The sequence below is a fragment of the Ictidomys tridecemlineatus genome, chromosome 13 (assembly GCF_052094955.1).
Source record: "Ictidomys tridecemlineatus isolate mIctTri1 chromosome 13, mIctTri1.hap1, whole genome shotgun sequence".
Lineage (NCBI taxonomy): Eukaryota > Metazoa > Chordata > Mammalia > Rodentia > Sciuridae > Ictidomys > Ictidomys tridecemlineatus.
In genome coordinates this window covers 3,394,884-3,415,400 of record NC_135489.1, presented here as the reverse complement: position 1 = coordinate 3,415,400, position 20,517 = coordinate 3,394,884, and the positions used below count along the sequence as shown (strand labels likewise).

At 49.3% G+C, this 20,517-nt stretch overlaps 1 protein-coding gene and 1 long non-coding RNA gene across 3 annotated transcripts in view; both read left to right on the top strand.

Moving 5' to 3' along the window:
• Positions 1–12,099, top strand: part of Tshz1 (teashirt zinc finger homeobox 1) — a 72,383-nt gene extending 60,284 nt beyond the window's left edge. For both annotated transcript variants that reach the window (XM_078029870.1, XM_040271955.2), the window contains exon 2: positions 7,553–12,099. In XM_078029870.1, the coding sequence (XP_077885996.1) occupies positions 7,553–10,746 (3,194 nt within the window). In that variant the 3' untranslated portion in view covers positions 10,747–12,099. The remainder of the gene's footprint in view (positions 1–7,552) is intronic.
• LOC120885287 (uncharacterized) overlaps positions 1–20,517 on the top strand; it is a 99,295-nt gene that overhangs the window by 60,901 nt on the left and 17,877 nt on the right. The window contains exon 2 of the long non-coding RNA XR_013429463.1: positions 16,674–16,727. This is a non-coding gene — a long non-coding RNA (uncharacterized LOC120885287). The remainder of the gene's footprint in view (positions 1–16,673; positions 16,728–20,517) is intronic.

Sequence of the window (20,517 nt, the reverse complement as noted above, 5' to 3'; positions counted from 1 at the left end):
AAGCCCTTCCTTCTGTGTCCTTATGTGGAAGGTGCCACCGGCTCTCTGCACGAGCCTACCCTGGGGACTCCACCCTCTTGACCTGAGCGCCTGCTGGTGCTCTCACAGAGAAATCCTGGGGTTGCAACCTCTAGACCACAGCAGCAGATAAACAGAGCTGGGCTTCATGAGGACCCTGATTCTTTCATCTCCATGAATACTCCTGCAGCCCCCAGAGCCACCCTCATCGCCATGTGTGCTGCTGGGGACCCAGAAGCCTGAGGGGTGCAATGGCGTGGGGGCTCACCCTATCTATATCACTGAGCTGTGGTCCCCGGGCTCTGGCCTCCAGCCCGTGCCTTCTGTGTACTCTCCCCATGTCACACTGCTCATGGGGATCAGTCCTTGCATAGGCAACCGCAGTGGCACTGCATTTGCCTCAGCCTGTCAAGACAAATGTGCATCCATCTCTCCTGTCCCTGCTGCTCTGTGTCCAGGCTGCCTGGGGAGTACCTCTCTCTTTGGATCAGCCTCTCTGCCCAGGGTCGCTGATGGAGCCGCTGTGTGTGACAGTGTAGGCTGGTAGGGACTGGTCTCCAGAAGTCTCTGCCCATTCCTCCCTGACACGGACACAGCATATCCGAGCACTCCTGTGTCCAGACCCTGGGCCTGGGCTGGAGATTTCCACCCGTACAGCCTTCTTGTACCAACCTTCTTGTTCTTCCCAGGCCGACACTCTTGAGATGAAACCCAGGTGGCTGTGGCTCCTTCCAAGGAGTTCTTGCCCTGGGAGGACAGACTCTTGTCACCCACTTTTGGAAGGGTAGGGGCCTTCCTGGGTGGTCCTGGGGGCAGAGCCGGGCACTGGCGTGCTGCATTAGAAGAAAGGCGTCTGAAGGGCAGAGCAGCTTGGAAGCCCAGCTCTGCTGCTTGCTGGCTGAGCTGAGGGAGGGGGCTCAGCCCCCGGTGTTCAGTACAACATGGAAAAGTAGAGGGCCAAGTGCCGCCTGGGGTGCGCCTGAGAAGTGCTGGGGCAGGTGCTCTGGATGTTATTACTATCATAACTGGACTTTGGAACTAAGCCCTCCCAGAAGGGTCTTGGAATGGAGGGTGGAAGGGCAAGGTGAGTCTGGTGGACACCCACAGAATCAGTCTGGAACATTCCATGGCATTTCCTCCTGTTCCTGTCTCTGTGGGGCTGTTGAACCCCTCCTATCCACTAAAGGCTGTGGCTGCCCACTGTTTGTGCCCTTCTGTGGTCAGGAAGCCTCAGAGTAAGAGCTAGCCTGACCTGCCCTTTGGCTGCAGGCGCACAGGACGGGCAGTAGCAGCGCTGTCCGGGATGGGTCCATGAGCAAGGTGGGGGACACGCTTCCGTGGGGAGAGTGGGTGGCCGCTTCCCAGGGTCAGAAGGCGGCTTTAGGTCCATGGTCTAAAGTATGGGGTGGCGGACAGAAGCCCCGAGGCTGCCCTGAGTGGGTCTGTGCTTCTTTGTGTGTCGTGTAAATTCTTGACAGAGTTGAAGAATACATGTGACCAGCTCAGAGGACGTCACAGATGGTAAAATAGCTGAGGGAGAGAAGCACAGGACTGAGTACCCAGAAGAGCATGCGAAAGTCCAACTGCTGCAGGGTTCAGAAGGAGGTGAGACTGAAGTAGGCGGCCGTGGTAGCTGCAGGCCCAGGCCACTGACTGCACGGGGAGGCCTGCCCCCTCTCACTGTCTGCAGGGCTCTGTCCACCTCCCAAAGCAAACCTGGGTGGACGTGGAATTAGGGACCAGTGTGGGAGGGACGTGGAGGCAGCCAGTGTGTGGAGGACTGAGTGCAGCTGGGGCAGGGCCCACGATGCTGTCACCAGCTCCGCCTGCACCCCTGCTTGTCACTCAGTCCCCTTCAGTTTTCAATATTAAAAAAAAAAGAATAGAAGTAACAGTTAACAGAACCTCCCTGACATCACTGCCTCGGCCAGGTGTTCTCTGGGCTCAAGGTCCTATGGTGGCCGTGGCTCCTGGTGCCCAGTGGAGTCTGTGTTGGCCAATTCATTCTAGAAGCCTTGTGCAGCAGCTAACCTGTGTTTGTCAAACTGAAAGCTCTGAAGAAGATTTTGAAAACACGCATGTTTATCAAAGAGCCACTTCACTAGACAGTCAATTACCCGTGCGTTCATTATCTGGAGGAGACCACTGTTAACATTCTCTGAAAAGGATGTTCCCACGGAACTCCCTGTACAACTGTGTCTTCTGCCCCTCCCCCTTAATGACTTGCTCATGTCATTAGCGCACCCTTCATGTTTGAGTGACATTGCCTCCTAGGACCGCTCTAACTCACTCACTGGCCCTACCCTTGAAGATCCAGACTGGGGCCAGTTTTACGTGGCCTAATACTGTAAAGGACGTCTTTGCACAGAAAGCTTTTTTTCTGCACTTCGTATTATCTTCTTAGATTATACTTCCAAAAATAAATTTATTGGGTCAGATGTCAGATTTTTAAATTCTCTCCTTTTATTCTTTTTTGAGATTCTTTTATTTATAACACCATGTCTGGCACTTAAAAAAGTCCCCTAAATACTTCATACAGAACAAATTTGGGTCATTATTCATTCATTTCTCCATGTCTGCCCAGCACTTGGAGGCTCAGGGAGACAAAGGTGGTAGCTGGGGACTAGTAGCAGGAGGGGGAGTGCCTGCACGGGGGTCCGGGGACCTGGGCTCAGCTGGTTTGCGCTCTGTGCCACTCGGTGGGAGTCAGACACCTCCCTGGGTCTCAGTGCTGTACTGTGGGCATGTTGGTGATACCTGAAGTGCAGGTGCTGGGCCCTGAGCCATGGGCCTTGCTCAGTGTTAGGTGAGTGGGAAAGCCCCGGGGTGAGGGCAGACAGGGAAATGTCCTTGCTCCTGCAGAGAGGCAATCCTGGGCAGCAATGCTGCCATGAAGCAGGGCATCTGCGTCCCCCTTGAGGGAGAGTGGCTTTCACCAGGCAAAGAAGGGGCCCCTCGGACAGCATGCCTCTAGGGAGCTGGGCTGCTCCGGCCAGATGGACAGGAGGGCCTGGGGGCAGGGCTGGCTGTGGTGGACTGCAACTGGGAGGCAGAGCCGGGGCAGCCTGGAGGAGTGTTGGGAAGCCGGTGCGGGGAGGCTGGTGGAGGCTGTCAGGACAGGGCTGAGGTTGCCGTGGGTGGGCGGAGCTGGGTGTGGCTGGAGGCGGGGCCTCAGGGAGTGCCTCCTGGTAGCCTACACCTGTTCTCTGATGCTGCAGCGCCAGTGAGGACCTTGGACGGAAGAGGGATGGCAGGGCCGTGGAAGGGTGTCCTGTGTGCTCACCTCCTGCCTTCCTCAGACACGGGCGCTCAGGCAGCCTTGCCGAGGCGTGGGTTGGCTGGGTGTGGAGGGCTTTGGTGCTACAGGCAGGCAGACGTGGGAGTTATGGCTGACAGAGCCAGCTGCAGGGGAATGGCCATGCAGATGACTCAACCCGGAGGCCAGCACTGAAGCCCTGGGCCACTCCCAGGAGTGTAGCAGGCAGAAGGAGCAGAAGCCACCTCCAGACAGGACAGGGGCATCTGGAAGGGAAGTGTGCCAACCTTGGGGCAGAGAGGCCCAGAGCTAGCTTCACTGGGACCATGCTGGGCTGCCTCCTTCCTGAAGATGCCCTGCAGCCTGCCCATCATACTCCAGGACATGGCTCAGGGGGACAGGGTGATGGCACCTCTTCCAAGTCAGCTCTGCAGAGTGTGCATGTGGACATGGCCTCTGAGGGTGTGGCTTACTGAAGAACACCTGCTTAGGAGGCCTCCTGTTTTGTGTGGTTCTGCCTGATGGTCCCAGGTCAGCATGTCTGTTGGGTTGGGGCTGTGGAATGGCCAGATGAATGTTAGCTCAAGGTAGGAGCCTCCAGGTGAGGCTGGACTGCCTCAGGAATGGACCTGGAAAGGGGCATGGTCTCAATGACCCCCATCCCACTGGGACAAGAGGAGAGCAGGACACATGAGAGGGCAGCATGGGAGGAAGCCACCTATGTCAGTGCATGCTGTCCTAGGTCCTGACACGCCACCTGACCCATCCCTCCCATCTTGTGTGGGCTCCTGTGTCCACAGAGAGGGTGAGGCTTGGCTGATACTGAGCAAGGCCTGCAGGCACACAGAGTTCCCATGTCTGCTTTCAGTTTAGAGAAAGCCCCCTGTGCAGTGAATTATGTCCCCCAAGTCTGCATGTTGGGCTGTGCCTCCCCGTGGACTGACTGCATTTGAGATGGGCTTTGGAACATTATAAAGTCAAGGAGGCTGTAGGTGGGGACTGAATCCATAGAATTCATAGCAGTGTCCTTCACGAGGAAGAAGAGAGGGAGCTCTTCACCTTCGCCTGGAGGACAGGCCTCTGAGGACCAAGGGGCCATCTATAAGCCAGGAGGCTGTGCCAGACCGTGAACTCACTGGACCTTGACCTTAGACTTTCAGAACTGTGGGAAGTGAATATTTGTTAGGCCACCCAGTCTGTAGAATTTTAATATGCCCAAGTTGACCAATACAAAGTCATCTACAGAAATCCTCCCTTTGGCCAACTACAGTATGAAAATATTAATTAAAAAATTCCAGAAATGATGCATAAATTTTAAATTACCTGTATTCCAGTTGGGGTGATGAAAACTCACACCATCCTGCTCTGTACAGTGTGGGATGTGAATTATCCCTTTGTCCATTCTATCCACACTTTATATACTACCCTCCCATTAATCACTTAGCTGTCTCAGTTATCAGATCAACTGTGGTGGTATCACAGTGCTGATGCTGAATAACCCTTATTTTACTTAACACAGTGGTTATTCTATTGTGTTATTACTTTCTATAAATCGTTTACCATATATAATTTATAATTCAAAATTTATCATATGTTTCTATCGGAAAATATATCAGATACAGAGTACTAGCTGTGGTTTCAGGCATCCGCTGGGGTCTTGGAATATATCCCCTGTGGATCTGGGGGATATTGTATTATTCAGCAAACACTGATTGGTTCTCTGCTGCAGAGACCATGGCATGCCTTTTTGTAGTCAGATGCACAGCCTGAAGGCCACTGTGACCCAGGGGTGGAGGCACAGAGAGTAATGGACCCACAATGATGGGCCTCTCCTACTGGAGCTGAGTTAGTGCAACAGAATGTTCCATTTAAATTAGTTGCTAGGCATGAAGCCTCCTGTCACAGATGGGTGGACTCAATCTTATTGCTGCGCTCCGTTTAGCTGTGCCTGAGACTTGCTGCTAGGGTGTGCTCCTGGGATGACGCATGCTCAGAGTCCTGCCAACCCTGTGGGCCCTGATGCCTTCCAGGTTCAGACAAGCTCAGCCCTGCCCAGGATACCCTGCAGCCTTCAGTGTCCTCACGAGACCCCGCAGAGGAGGAGGGCCCAAGTTCCTCCAACAGAGTGGCCCAGCTAGGTTGCTTGACAGGGGATGAACCTGAGCAGAGGCCATCAAGCGGGATCCCTGGGCTGAGGGTCCAAGTCGGGAACCCTCAGAACAGGACCATCTTGAACATTCAATCATCATGAGCAAAATGAAAATGGGGTGAACTTAGCCACCTTTGTGTTCAGCAAGCCTCTCTCTTTGTAGGAGGGCTGCAGAGTCATCCAAAGTTTTGCCCAGATGTCGATGCCCACAGCTGAAGACCCGGGTCTTGCACATTGATTATTTCTGATGCTAGCAGTGCAGTATTAACAGGAACTGGAATTCCTGGGCCTGTCAGTGGACTGCTGGTGTGTGTTCTGCTGTGAACACGTGAACACGTGCTCAGGCTGCTCGTGCGGAGGTGGGGCTGGCTGTGTGCACAGCAGCACAGTGTGTGCGGGTATTCTGAAGGGCCTGGGTTGACCAGAGCTCTCCACATGACTGACTTAGTTTCTCTGTATGTGAGCATGCGGACACATGTGCTCACATGCACACAGGTGATCCTGCATGTGCTAGGATCCTGCATGCTGCTCCACAATCTGAAGCCTTCCACTTGCATGGGCAGATGCCCTCCAGTGCCCCTGCCTGCCCTTGGCATCCCCCCTTGGGGCCCAGTATGCTCTCTGTCCTGCACATCACCCTCCCTTTAAATGTCTGCGCTCTTTGCCACATTCCCTTAGGATCTGGCTCTGATAACGTGATAATGAGTGATTATATTTAATGAGACACCCATCTCAGGGCATATCTGTGCATTTTAATAGGGGCTTTTTGGAAAATATCTTAACCCAAAAAATTCCCCAGGTTTTTTTTTTTTTTTTTTAAGAAATAAAGTACCTAGGTCAAGTAAGTTTAGGAGGTGATTCATGCAATGATTCCCCCTTGAGAATTAGGAAGATATGTGACAGATTAGGTGTCTAAATTGACCTGCAGTAAGAATCAAGGCTCCATCCAACACCATGCGTTCCTGTCCTTGCAGGAAATACAGGTGTCCTTACAGGACATACAGGTGGCCTGGGAGACTTGGCCCTGAACCCATGAAGCCACTGTGCTGTGCAGCTGTAGGCCTGGGCAGGCGGATGGAGCATTCACTGTTGCCTTTTATAGTAAAAAATGTTATCATGATAAGATTCATAGCAAAAAGGTCACCATTTTATCATTTTTAAGTGGCACTGAGAATGCTCCCATCACTGGGCTGCCACCCCCTCCTCCCATCTCAGCACTTGCCCATCTTGCAAAATTGAAATGTGGCCCCCAACAACAGCTCTCCATTCCCTGCTCCCCTGTCCCTGTCCACCACACCACTGTCCATGCCTATGCTTCTATCACAAGGACCTCACAAGGTCATATGGTGCCTGCCCTTTGTGACCACTCGCCTCAGGTGACACAGTGTCTTTGAGGTTCACCATGGTGTAGCAGGTGTATTGCTTTTCTTTTTAAGACTGGATGATACTCCATGCATCTTTTGCTCATCCATTCATTGATCGATGGACATTTGGCTCATTTCCTCTTTTGAGCTATGGTGTATGATGCTGCTTTGGACATTGGTATATGGCAGTGGTTCTTGGTCACCGGTCTGGCACCCCCACATAGATGGTGCTGTGTTTGGTCCATGCAGGAGAGTGGTGATGTTGTGTTGTGTTCTTTTTAGTGGAGACCAGAGTATTTTTGTTGCAGGCAGTATTTGTTGCAGAAGTATTTTTATTTATGGAAACCATATACTATTGCCTATGAAATCTCTTCCAAAATGTTGATAGACAGGTCCTGGCTTTATGAGTGTTTCCAAGTACTTATCTCATAGAAGTCACAAGGGGACTGGCAGGTCACGGGGAAAGGCCTACAGGAGGAATCTCTGGGGGACATGGTCGGCTCCTGCCCTCCTGCCTGGCTTCCTCTGCCACATTGGCCATGCTGCCCCACAGTTTAGGCTGCTCTGTTGAGCCAGTTTTACCAGGGTGGGGAAACCTATTTCCTGCCACATAGTGGCAAAGTAGGAAGATACAGAGTTGGGGTGGCCTTGTAGCCTGGGAGCCTGGCTGAAAAACATCTTTTTAAAGATCACCTAACTGCTGGGGAGGCCGCGTCCTTGAAGATGATGTACGCCTTCTAACTGCACCTCATTTTTCTCTCCTAGCTTATGTTCCCGAGGAAGAGTTGAAGGCAGCAGAAATAGATGGAGAGCACGTGGAGGATGGTGGGCTGTCTTTGGACATCCAGGAGGGCGAATTTGTGTGTGATGAAGAGACAGAAATCAAAGAGGCCCAGAGCTACCAGAACTCCCCCGTCAGCACTGCGACCAATCAGGACGCTGGCTACGGGTCACCCTTCAGTGAGAACAGTGACCAGCTAGCCCATTTCAAAAGTTCTTCCTCCAAAGAAGAGAAGGAGGATCCGCAGTGTCCAGACAGCATCTCATACCCCCAGGACAGCTTGGCACAGATCAAAGCCGTGTATGCAAACTTGTTCTCGGAGTCCTGCTGGTCTAGCTTAGCTTTGGATTTAAAGAAGTCGGGGTCCACCACCAGCAACCATGATGCCGGCCAGAAGGAGAGCTCCACCCCCACCCCGACGCCCCCTGCCAGCACGGCCAGCACCACGGCCAGCTCCGCCAGCACCAGCTGCAGCACCAGCACCAGCCACAGCAGCACCACCAGTACCAGCAGCAGCTCCGGGTATGACTGGCACCAGGCCGCCCTGGCCAAGACCCTGCAGCAGACCTCGTCCTACGGGCTGCTCCCGGAGCCCAGCCTGTTCAGCACCGTGCAGCTCTACCGCCAGAACAACAAACTCTACGGCTCGGTGTTCACTGGGGCCAGCAAGTTTCGGTGCAAAGACTGCAGTGCTGCCTATGACACACTGGTGGAACTCACCGTGCACATGAATGAGACGGGCCACTACCGAGATGACAACAGGGACAAGGACTCTGAGAAGACCAAGCGGTGGTCCAAGCCCAGGAAGCGCTCCCTGATGGAGATGGAGGGGAAGGAAGACGCGCAGAAGGTGCTGAAGTGCATGTACTGTGGACACTCCTTTGAGTCCTTACAGGACCTCAGCGTCCACATGATCAAAACAAAGCATTACCAGAAAGTGCCTCTGAAGGAGCCGGTGCCAGCCATCACCAAACTGGTCCCTTCTACCAAAAAGCGAGCACTGCAGGACCTGGCGTCCCCTTGTTCCCCGGAGCCCACAGGCGTGGCCGCAGAGGTTGCCCTGAGCGAGTCCTCCAAGGACCAGAAAACTGCAAACCCCTACGTCACCCCCAATAACCGCTACGGCTACCAGAACGGTGCTAGTTACACGTGGCAGTTTGAGGCCCGCAAAGCGCAGATCCTCAAGTGCATGGAGTGCGGCAGCTCCCATGACACCTTGCAGCAGCTAACCGCCCACATGATGGTCACCGGACACTTTCTGAAGGTGACGACCTCGGCCTCCAAGAAAGGCAAGCAGCTGGTTCTGGACCCCGTGGTGGAAGAGAAGATCCAGTCCATACCCCTGCCCCCTACCACCCACACCCGCCTGCCGGCCTCCAGCATCAAGAAGCAGCCGGACTCCCCTGCAGGCTCCACCGCCTCGGAAGAGAAGAAAGAGCCCGAGAAGGAGAAGGCGCCGGCGCCGGCAGGCGACGTGGACAAGAAGATCAAGGAGGAGAGCGAGGATGCCACCGAGAAGTTCGAGCCCACTGCCCTCTACCAGTACCTGCGTGAGGAGGACCTGGACGACAGCCCCAAGGGGGGCGTGGACATTCTCAAGTCCCTCGAGAACACCGTGTCCACCGCCATCAGCAAAGCGCAGAACGGCGCGCCCTCGTGGGGCGGCTACCCCAGCATCCACGCCGCCTACCAGCTGCCGGGCACCGTGAAGCCGCTGCAGGCGGCCGCGCACAGCGCGCAGGCGCAGCCGTCCTACGTGGGCAGCGTGAAGCCGCTGTCCTCCGCCGCCGAGCACAACGCGCTGCTGCACTCCCCCGGGAGCCTCACGCCCCCGCCGCACCGGAGCAACGTGTCCGCCATGGAGGAGCTGGTGGAGAAGGTCACCGGCAAGGTCAGCGTCAAGAAGGAGGAGAGGCCGGCGGAGAAGGAGAAGAGCTCCCCGGCCAAGGCAGCGTCTCCCCCGGCGAAGGAGAATAAAGACTTTCCCAAGGCCGAGGAGAGTGGTGGCAAGCAGCTGAAGAAGGGCCCGGACGCCGAGGCCGGCAAGGCCAGGAAGGAGGGCCCGGTGGAGGCGCACACCCCCAACGGCACGGACCCTCTCAAGGCCAAGGTCACCAATGGCTGCAACAACCTGGGCATCATCACTGACCACTCGCCGGAACCTTCCTTCATCAACCCCCTGAGCGCCTTGCAGTCCATCATGAATACCCACCTGGGCAAGGTGTCCAAGCCTGTGAGCCCCTCTCTGGACCCACTGGCCATGTTGTACAAGATCAGCCACAGCATGCTGGACAAGCCCGTCTACCCCACCACCCCGGCGAAGCAGACCGGCGCCATCGACCGGTACTACTACGAGAACAGCGACCAGCCCATCGACCTGACCAAGTCCAAAAGCAAGCCCTTGGTCTCTGGTGTGGCCGACTCGGAGTCGTCGCCTCTCCGGGAGAGCGCCCTCATGGATATCTCCGACATGGTGAAGAACCTCACTGGGCGGCTGACCCCCAAGTCCTCCACACCCTCCACCGTGTCAGAGAAGTCTGATGCAGATGGCAGCAGCTTCGAGGAGGCGCTGGATGAGCTGTCGCCTGTCCACAAGAGGAAGGGGCGCCAGTCCAACTGGAACCCCCAGCACCTGCTCATCCTGCAGGCTCAGTTTGCCTCCAGCCTGCGGGAGACCGCTGAGGGCAAGTATATCATGTCGGACCTGGGCCCACAGGAGCGGGTGCACATCTCCAAGTTCACCGGTCTCTCCATGACCACCATCAGCCACTGGCTGGCCAATGTCAAGTACCAGCTGAGGAGGACAGGGGGAACAAAATTCCTCAAGAACCTTGACACAGGGCATCCTGTTTTCTTTTGCAACGATTGTGCCTCTCAATTCAGAACTGCTTCCACCTACATCAGCCATCTGGAGACGCACTTGGGCTTCAGCCTGAAGGACCTCTCCAAGCTGCCACTCAGTCAGATTCAAGAGCAGCAGAATGTCTCCAAAGTCCTAGCAAACAAGACTTTGGGCCCGCTGGGGGCTGCTGAGGAAGACCTGGGCTCCACATTCCAGTGCAAGCTCTGCAACCGGACCTTTGCGAGCAAGCACGCAGTCAAACTGCACCTTAGTAAGACGCACGGCAAGTCCCCGGAGGACCACCTGATCTACGTGACTGAGCTGGAGAAACAGTAGCGTCCAGGTTTGCAAGTGACCGCAGAACATTGCACTAAACGTCGTCGTCGTACTGCACTAGGCCTGGCCTGAGCCGCTGAAATCAGTCTTTCCTTTGTTGCTGGACTGCCTCTCTGGACCTTGGTTTTTCTTACACATATTTTGTAGTTATATTTATATGCTCTTTGTCTGATCTGTGCATGTTATTTTCCTTTTTCTGTGAGTCAAAGTCTGACCTTTATTTTCAACATCTGTTCTTGATGTTAAGCTATCTTTTGTAGGAAATAGTGGGGCACACTACTCAGAGACCTTATTTAGCAGTAAAGAAAGACACAAATAGCAATGATAAAAAGACATCCTAAAATTACAAAGTTGCCATGACAATAAAGGTCATAGAACCTGGTGGTGTCAAATTTAACCCTTTGAGGATGTAATTGCATCTCTGTGCCTTTCACTCAAAAAAAAAAAAAAAGGAAAGAAAGAAAAAAAAGGCTTAAAGGCATTTCATTCAGATCAAAAGCTGTGTCAGACACAAAACTTATTTAATAATTAAAAAATGAGCTTTTATATGCAGGACTGGTTTGCGAGGGAAACATGCATGCAGCCATTGCAAGGCAGAAAGCTGTCGAGGACTCATGGGCGAGGAGGCCACGACTCTACACGTTTAAAACAAAAATCACAAGCAGCAACAGCGACCCCCGTTGCCACTATGCCCAAACCCTCTGGATGCTGAAAGTGACACTTTGGCAAAAAAGAAAAAAAAAAAAAAGAAAAAAAAGAAAAAGAAGTATGCAAGCTATTATTTAAAAATGTGTAAAAATGCTATTTCTTTTTTCCTGTAAAATACTGCCGTTTATAGTTATTTACAAATGTAAGCTTTGGTACAAGCTGACCTTTCTATAGCGTGCTGCATTGGTAAATGAAAAAAAAAAGGGGGGCAAATGTTGAAGTCCTTTTCCTTGTAAGTTGCCAGCATCAGCTTAAAAACTCCTGTATGTTACATATCGTATCATTTTAATCTATTCCGCTTTCTTTGTACCTTCTGGCTGTATGCTTTCTCTTTTAACTTTTTATATTGTCATTTTATATTAAATTTCTGTGTATATAATGTAAAACCACAATTTTTGAATAAAATTTAGTTCCTGCAGCTTGATTTAAACAGAGAAATCTTCCTGGCACCTGCGTCTTCCCCGATGCATGTACTCAGAGGAACTATCAGACAAAAATAAATAAATAAAAACCAAGCGAGCACTGCACTATTAATTATACATTTTGATGTTCTGTCATTAATATTGTACAGTACATTTTGGTTCACACAATTAAATCCACTGTTTTCTCAAATGTAAAATAAACCCACACGCAGTTCTTGATTTACATGGATCGTCATGTCGTCATTATTTTGCCTTTGAGATGCTATTTCAGCAGCAAGAGGTATTGCTTATGCAATCAACCAACACAGATTCTATTCAGAATCATCATTTCATGATTTGTGTGTCGACATGCTTCATTCAGATGATAAGTATTGCATTTTTAAAAGTGATAATTAAAATTTTTACCTCCCCTGGGTGCCAGGGATTGCCGAGGTTAGCCATCGCACCGTGGCTGTTTTGTACCTAGACAGCCTGTGATGCTTCCTTCAGAGAATCCTTTTGCACTGTTTAGAAATATTTGTAATTAACCTTTGTGTACATCTGGGGACTTAATGATGGAGTAGATGGGTAGGTCTTGCTCCAGCTTCACAGACCCCGGGGATCTTGGAATTAGTTCTCTATTTTTGCAAAGAGGAAAACCTGATTTCTGAGCTTTTAAAAATGTACGATTAAAAAAAAAAAAAAAGGACCCAGCTGCCCTTGATTTCAGTGTTTGAGCCACGTCTTATTTCTGCAGACTGCTCCGGACACTTCGGACTGCACTGAGGCGGCCAGGACCCTTGCCCATCCGTGCCATGACGCGGCCATGAGTCCAGGATTCCCTGCTCAGTCCATTTTGAGGGACACATGGACACTGATGCTCTCTGTACTCGTCTTTTTTTTTAACCTCCCTAGAAGCATTTAAGCAGAGGATTTCACTTTTTACCTTTTTAAATTTTTTCATCAGATTTATATCCTGAGAAAGGTTAGAACTTACACAGCTCTGTTCAGACGCAGCTAAGCAGTTGTGATATTTTAATTATTTCCCGCATCGCCCACGATGCTGAGGATCACTCCTTGATGATGGAGGGGAGGCCCGGGTCTGGGTGAGTCATGTTTGCACGGGCTTCTGTGCTAATGCGGCAGAGCGCCAGGGAGGTTTGCTGAATTTTTCTGATTTTTTTTTCATTGGTAAATAGCTGTGTCCTTTAGGAGCTTCAACCATTTAGACATTTCAGTTCAATTACTGGGTGATTATGTACTTTGGGCTCAGAGGTGACAGCAAGGAATACCAATCAGGCCTGTGGCGGTAGCGTGGGGTCTTTGCATATTCATCCTCGGAAGTTATATTCGTTTTGCCACAGCCCATAGGTATTTCACCCTCCTAGTAAGAGGGTGAGGCAGCAGGTGCGGTTGCAGGGCAGTGAGGCTGCCCAGGAGGGGCTGGTGGGCACAGTCCTGATAAGCCACAGGAATGTCAGAGCTGCTGCAATCTGAACTCTGATCACTAGAGAGAATCCTGGGTTCCCCCTGGACTGTGTTCCCTGTGCTTCGTAACAGGCTGCATACTATCCTCAGTCCGAGTTCCCAGTCAATGGGCAGGAGAGTCAGTTTCTTAATACTACTAAGGTGGTGATCCCACTCAACATGGCCAAGTCCTACTGTGTGCCAGGGCCTGTGCTGAGTGTGCTACACACAGGGCACTTATTCCCCCCTTACACCTCGTTGCTCTAGCACCCACACTTTCACCTCCAGTTTGCAGCACAACCCAAGCACAGCAAGGAGAGGTGCTTGCTCAAGGTCATATTGTTCTCGATGGACAGAACTTGGGCTTTGAGCCGCCAAAGCTTTTGCCGCAGGACCCCTGTGATTTATCACCCAATGACAGGCTCCAGGGAGCTAGAGCCCACACCTGGGAGATGGGGCATAGAGCTCAGCCTGGGCTGGTGGACGGTGATGAGAACAACCTGGGCCTGAGGCTGCACATCCTTTCAGCAGACACCAACTGTTGCAAATCGCAACACCTATTTTTCTGGATCTGAACATAAAGTGCATTTGCTGTGAGTTTTACAGACTTCGGTTGTACACAGGTATGCCTGCTGATGCAGAAGCCCAGTCTGCACAGATAGAAAGAGACGGAATAATCCGCAAATCCAATGCCCACAGCTTGAAGATTCACTCATTTCTACCTTCTCCATCTGCTTAAGTAAATCTGTTGTCCTGCTTTGTGTCCTAGCAAATAGGCCCCTCACATGGCATGAGGTCCCCTGTCCCTTGAACCCTATTTAGCCCTGGGTGGGCAACAGACCCGTCTCTTGTGAAGCACGGGGACAAAGTGGCCCTGAAGGGCTGGGGGAGCCGGCCACCCATCCCAGTTGTAGGTGTGGGAGGAGGGCCGAGGGCAGGAGGCCAGAGAGGAACCAGGTGACGTCTTGGCCAGCATTTCTGTTGGGTTGGCCTGTCACTGTGCACAGGCAAACAACCACATTTCTCATTATGTTGCAGCTTGAACCTTGGATTTAATAACTATTCAAATATTTTCCCTTCACATGTAGGATCTTAGAACATTGGAGATGTTCCTCAGGATGTGGGCACGGGGAGATGTTGCTGTTGCTTCATTGATATTAGAGGAGAACCAGTGAAATGACGATGGACAGTAGTTTATGTGAGGAAACAAACTTGAAGACCGTGTTCACAAATAGAAGCTTAAGATCTGTGTCTCTCCATTTCTGTAACTGATAATCTTTAAAGAGCTGTTAACCTTAGTCTACAGCAAATCTAAACTACTTAGGAACTTTTAGAAACCTGTACATACCAATAACGGTTTCTCTTTTCCAAGGTATAATTTTCTTGTTACCTACTTTATTACAGTTTCTCTGGAGATGCTGATACTGTGAAAGCTAAGTAATGACCTTGTAAACTTTTAAGATACCAAAGAGTAGACTCTCCAGTGGAGAGAACTTGTGCTTTTTATGTGATTTTCTTAGGATAACAGTAATGCATAGTCATTGCAGAAAATGGAAAACAAAGGCCTAAAGAAAGAAATAGAAATGACTGTTTTCATCTAGAGAAGGGTCACTTTAGTGCTGGCCTTTTTCCATTTTCCTATAAACAGGAAGTGGGCTGAACCTAGTTTGTGCCTCCTTTCTCTTACCTGGCAGCAGATATTGTAGCTCTCCCAATCATGAAGTGTTTAATGTTATTGGGATGTACTTTATTTAATCAGTTTCTTGCCAGCTAATTTTTCTAAAACAACACGTATCTTTTCAGATTTTCACTCTTACAATGAGTTCAAAGAATATTCCACTTAATATTGTTGTGGATGTTACCAATTATTTCCTTAAAACAAATACTTAGACCTGAAATTTCTATACCACAGTGTAAAACATGTGCCCAGGTTGCTCACAGTAGAGCTGGTGCTGGGTCACATGGCCATTTGCTGGAGAGCCACCATGCCTACACAACTTTGCTTTGTGAATGTAGAGGTGTGATTTTTTTTTAAATAAGCCATTTTCTTTAACTGGCCAATATAATATAGATTATTAAATTTATGATAAATTAAAAGTCTATTATTTATTTATGTGATTTAAAGAGAATATTGCTTAAGAACATGTATGATTTTCGGAGTCCTTGCTCCTGAGTTTGGATTCCAGTTAATCTCAGGTGCCATCATGCAAGCTTCACATACAGCCCAGCAACACAGAAGGAAAGGGTTTCCCTGGGCCCCGAGGATTAACATGAGATGACTAGCTATCAATCCTTCTCTCCCACTTTAGTCCACAGTACTGTGTCTCATAAAATGCCTCCGATGGCCTCAGGTCAACAGTGGGCTTTTGTACTGTCTCCAAATTGCTTGACTTGCTAATAGGAAGAAAGCTCCAAATTCCATGTTTTATGTTAGTAATTTACAATTAATATTGAGTAGTAAACAAAAGTAATTTCAAAAAAGTAGAGTACTTGGCAAGATGAGAGGGACCACCAAGGATGCAGTCTATAAAACAGAACACTTGTGGCTGGAAGATGGGAGACATGGGCCACTGCAGAAATCTCCAGCAGAAGTCACTCCTGCAGGGAGGTGCTGCAGAGCTCAAGGTCACGGGGCACTAACTGAGAGCCCAGTATCTGGGACCTAGGTTTCTCATGGGCCAGTGTTGAGGACAGCAAGGAGGGTGGTCCCTGCATCATGGTCAAGAGGCCCCCTGGGGGGCTGGGAGTGCTTCTCCACACAGAGCAAGAAGATTTCTCACCAACAGCCATTAAGAAGCTGACCATAACTGGTCAGTCATTTTCAGTTTGACCTGACTGGTCAAAAATGAGGCATTACAGGTATTTTACTTCAGACAGACAGTAGAAGGAAGCAGTGGGCATGTATTTGATCACATTTTGTTAAAATATTTGAGATTTGGCATACATAGAAACTAAGAAATAGAGAAAATACATTGCTTAAGATGAATTTAAAAGATGTCTTTAAGACTGAAACATTATTTTTAAAAAGCTGAAATCACAAGGATATTTTTCTTTGAAAACTTGCTTGACTGACAGGTGCATTAATGGAGAGGCACTGGGGACGGTTAGCCGGGGACCCTCAGTCTCCATGTGAATAAGGAGGAAGGCCCCATTCTGCTAACTGGTACCGTCAGCCAGACTCCGCGGGACTCTTACATAGCGGCGTTTTCTACAGGCTGTTCACAAGATTAAAATATTTTCTTCCCTTCAATTGATTTTCTTCTTTTAATACATTTTTTTTTGCATTTTAAGAGTATTTTTTTCCAGTTTTCAACACTTGACTGGACTAAGAATTTCCCTTTCTCTTTGTAGAACAATGAAATATGGAATATATAGTGTGTGCTGTATCACAGGAAAACTAAGAAGGTGAGAATTTTAAAATCCTTTATGAAGTGCAGTTTCAGATGATGTGAAATGAAATTGAAATATGATTGAGTCATATTTCTAAGTCATAACTTTCTGATAAATACCCTGTACTGTTATGCCCAATTTTAAGTCAGTTAATTATTGATCAATTAATCATTGCATTTGCCAATTTCAGCCTTTACTAACATCATTAACATTATGGGAAGCAAATATTTAGTTATGCCTTGATTTGTTAACTTTAAGAGACAGTAGTGCCCTAAATTTGCATTTAATCTGTATACCATTATTTATAACTTAGTAAAATCGAATTTCTACTTTAAGAGCAATCCATTCTCCTCTTGGATTTCCCTGTCCTTATTCTTTTAGAGCCATGAAATTTAAAAAGTCATTAGCTTTGACATGCGGAATCTTTGGATGACATTCAAATAGTGCTCTCCTTTAGTGGGACCATGGGCTTCCATGGCATTGAATGGCATGACAAATGACCACATCCCATACTTGGACTCTGGACGCCTTGATTGGAACATCTTCCCTTTCCACCATTCCTTTATCAGTAAGTGAAAACCAATGGCATTAAAATGTGAAATAATCTTTAGGCAGAAATTGGATGGAGAGGACTTTGTTCAAATTTCAGATTACTATGAAGAATATCTTTCCTTTTTTTAACTAGGAAGGCATTTACAATGACAGCTCTTTGCGGAGGGATTGTTTTCATAAATGGAAGTGAGTTTTCTGCCTCGAGTTCCAGTGAGCTAGTTAGAGCCTTGCAACATGTAGCATCTTATTTGTTGTCATGGAAGCATGGCAATCTCCTCTGAACAAACCCTTCCCACAAAACAATGACTGGGGGTGCAGCGGCAGCAAGTTCCTATCGCTCTGAGCTTCTCCCAGGAAACAATGGGTTTATGAAACAAAGGGTCACAAAGTTACTTTTTCCAGTTGACCTCTCAGTTTTCTTAAAAGTTGTTTCAATAAAAGCATCCTCTTCTTTTGTGAAGGCACTTGGATTTTGGAGTTTCTCCTACCTGCTTCCAGCAACACCTCTTGCAGAGTGGAATCCTGGCGCAGGATGGAACCTGATGGTTCAGTGTTGGTTCAGGGTCACGTCCTGTGCCAACAGTTTCCACACTAGGGGAACAGACTAATAGCATTGTTCTAACATGAATAAATGCACTAACCTTTTTTTTTCTTTTTTAATTGCATGAACCTGGCAGTGCCCTGCTCAGTGTGGTCCTGGCAGGTAGAACCCTGGCTGCACTTGTTTTCTCCACCATGTGGTATCCTCATGTCTCTTCCCCAGGGAAAATTTGGATTTTCTAAAGCCTCAAAAAGACAAAATAAACACTTTTATCCTGCAGCAATATTTGATAGACTTCTCAGAAAGCCCTACTACCTCAAGTCCTTCAGATTAGTCAAGATTTCAGCATCCTGGAGGAAACCAGAGGAGGAGCTGTGGAGGGCAGGTGTGTGTTATCAGATAAGTGCCTGTCCACAAAGTCTAGATACAGGGTAGGGGAATGGTTTTTTGTTTGTTTGTTTGTTTGGTCTTAGGAGAGCAATAGGAAAGGTAAGACTCAGGGTAGACCCCATACAGATAAGTAAGGCTGGAGAATTCTGACGTGCAATTGGGTTTACAATTTCTATTTCAATTCTAAAAAAAGGTAACAGTCATTCTGCCAGGGTATTAGTAAGGAGAGAAGAACAAATAGATGCACATGAAGGAGAGAGAAAAACAGGGATACAGAAAGACAGAGGCAGAAAGACTGCAAAGATAGAATTGAGCCACTGGCCCAAAGGAGTAGCTGGTGAAATGCAACAAGTGTAGCCATAAGGCTTCACCAAAGTTATGCATGACGGGCAAACAAGTCCAAGGTTATGCGTGGCCGATGGACAAGACCTAAGTTATGTGTCATGAGTGGACAAGACCAAATTATGCATGAAAGGTAGACAGCACTGAGGTTATACAAGGCAAGTGGACAAGGCCAAGGTTATGTGTCATGAATGAACAAGACCAAGTTATGTATAGAGGGTGGACAAGACTAAAATTATGCATGGTGGGTGGACAAGACCTAGGTTTTGCATCATAGGTGGGCATGACCAAGGATATGTATCATGGGTGGACATAATTAAGTTATGCATCATAAGTAGACATAAACTAAGCAGCTAAAAGTGGGAAAAGACTCAGAATCAAGGTGACTGGTGGATGGGAGAACCCATTACAGCAGCTGTCGATGCTTTGGAGATCTCACTTGTAAGGAAAGCATCACGAGAAGGAGAGGGAGTGTGGCCTTTCTAGGGTTAAAGATCCTTAAGCTTTAGAGAGAATGTATAAAGGAAAATTTCTTTCTGAAATAATTTATGGAAATGCCGGGCTCCCTTTGAAGGCTCCGTGTCACTGTGTGGCACTACGCAATGTTCTCTTTCTTCACCTGTCAGGCAAAGACCACCTCGAAGAGTCTCACTGCTGATTACTAGTTAATTGTCATTAATAAGTGACAACTGACATTATGGGGGCTTAATGCAGAGAGAACAGAAAAGAGCCGCAGATATTCTAATGAGCTGACTCCTACGTGCCCTCTATTGTTGTCGAAAATGAGGAGCTGTCGTCATTGTTCAGGAGATGGGCTTCAATTGCTCTGGAAAATATTCTCTTTTAATTTCTTTATGCATAGATAATTCCTGGTACTCTGTAGTTCTCTCCTGCCCCCCTCTCCTGTGAGCACGAGCACACACGCGCACACACGCGCACACACGCGCACTCCTTCACTCTCTCCTGTGAACATACTGAAGACTCCAACTTAGGAAGAGCTGAGACTGACTTCTACACAAGGAGGAAGTCCACTCTAAAAGCTGCTCTTGCAGAGCAAACAGAAGAAGCCTTGTTGACATCAGCGTTTCAGTGGACTCAGGAGGAAACGCAGGTGGAGGGTCCAGGGCTGGGCCGTGAAGGGTGCGGGTCAGGAGGAGGGGTGGTGACCGAGCTGAGGTGCCGGCCAAGAGCTCATGAGCACGGGACAGGCTGTGGAGGGGAGCAGGACTGTGCTGGCCCTTCTGGACGTACCACAACAACTGCAATCCCTGCCGAGGTTTCCAGAAGAGAAGCCAGAGGCCAGGGAGCCACTCAGGCATGGGACTTAGGCTGCGTGTGTGGCCGTTTGTCCCTGGTAAACTTCACTAAAATCCTCGATCACCGGACTTGAGCATGGAATCCACCCCTCTGTCTGCCTGCCCCTGCCCGCCTCTGCTCGCCCCTGCCCGCCTCTGTAGCTGCTGTTCTACCTTCCACTTCCTGCAGTTCTACTTTTTAGACTTCATGTTCAATGAGATGATGAGGTGCGTGTCTCTCTGTGCTTGGCTTATTTCACTTAGCATGATGTCCTCCTGGATGGTCCATGTTGTCACCAATGACAGGACTTCCTGCTTTTTAAAGGCTAACCCGTGTCCCATTGTACAAATAAGGTTCTTTTAAAAGGTGATGGTTATGCTAACCAGCCTGACGGGCCAGCCTACAAGGCACAGATGGAAGGGGACATCGTGTACCCACAAAGGGATACAATTATTATTTGTCAATCAAAATCAATGCAACTTGAAAAAGAAAAAGCAGTCGGCAAACCAGCGCCTGTGTGGCCGCGAGCTGCCTGGCCGTTCCTGAGCCTGAGGAAGGGCACCGCGTTGGGGGGCGCGCTGCGCTTCCTGTCAGCTCTCATTCCAGACAGGACCATGCAGAATATTCCAGGAGAAAGCTCAGGCCGAAGCCAATAGGAACGAGACGTGTTGTTTTTCAAGTGCC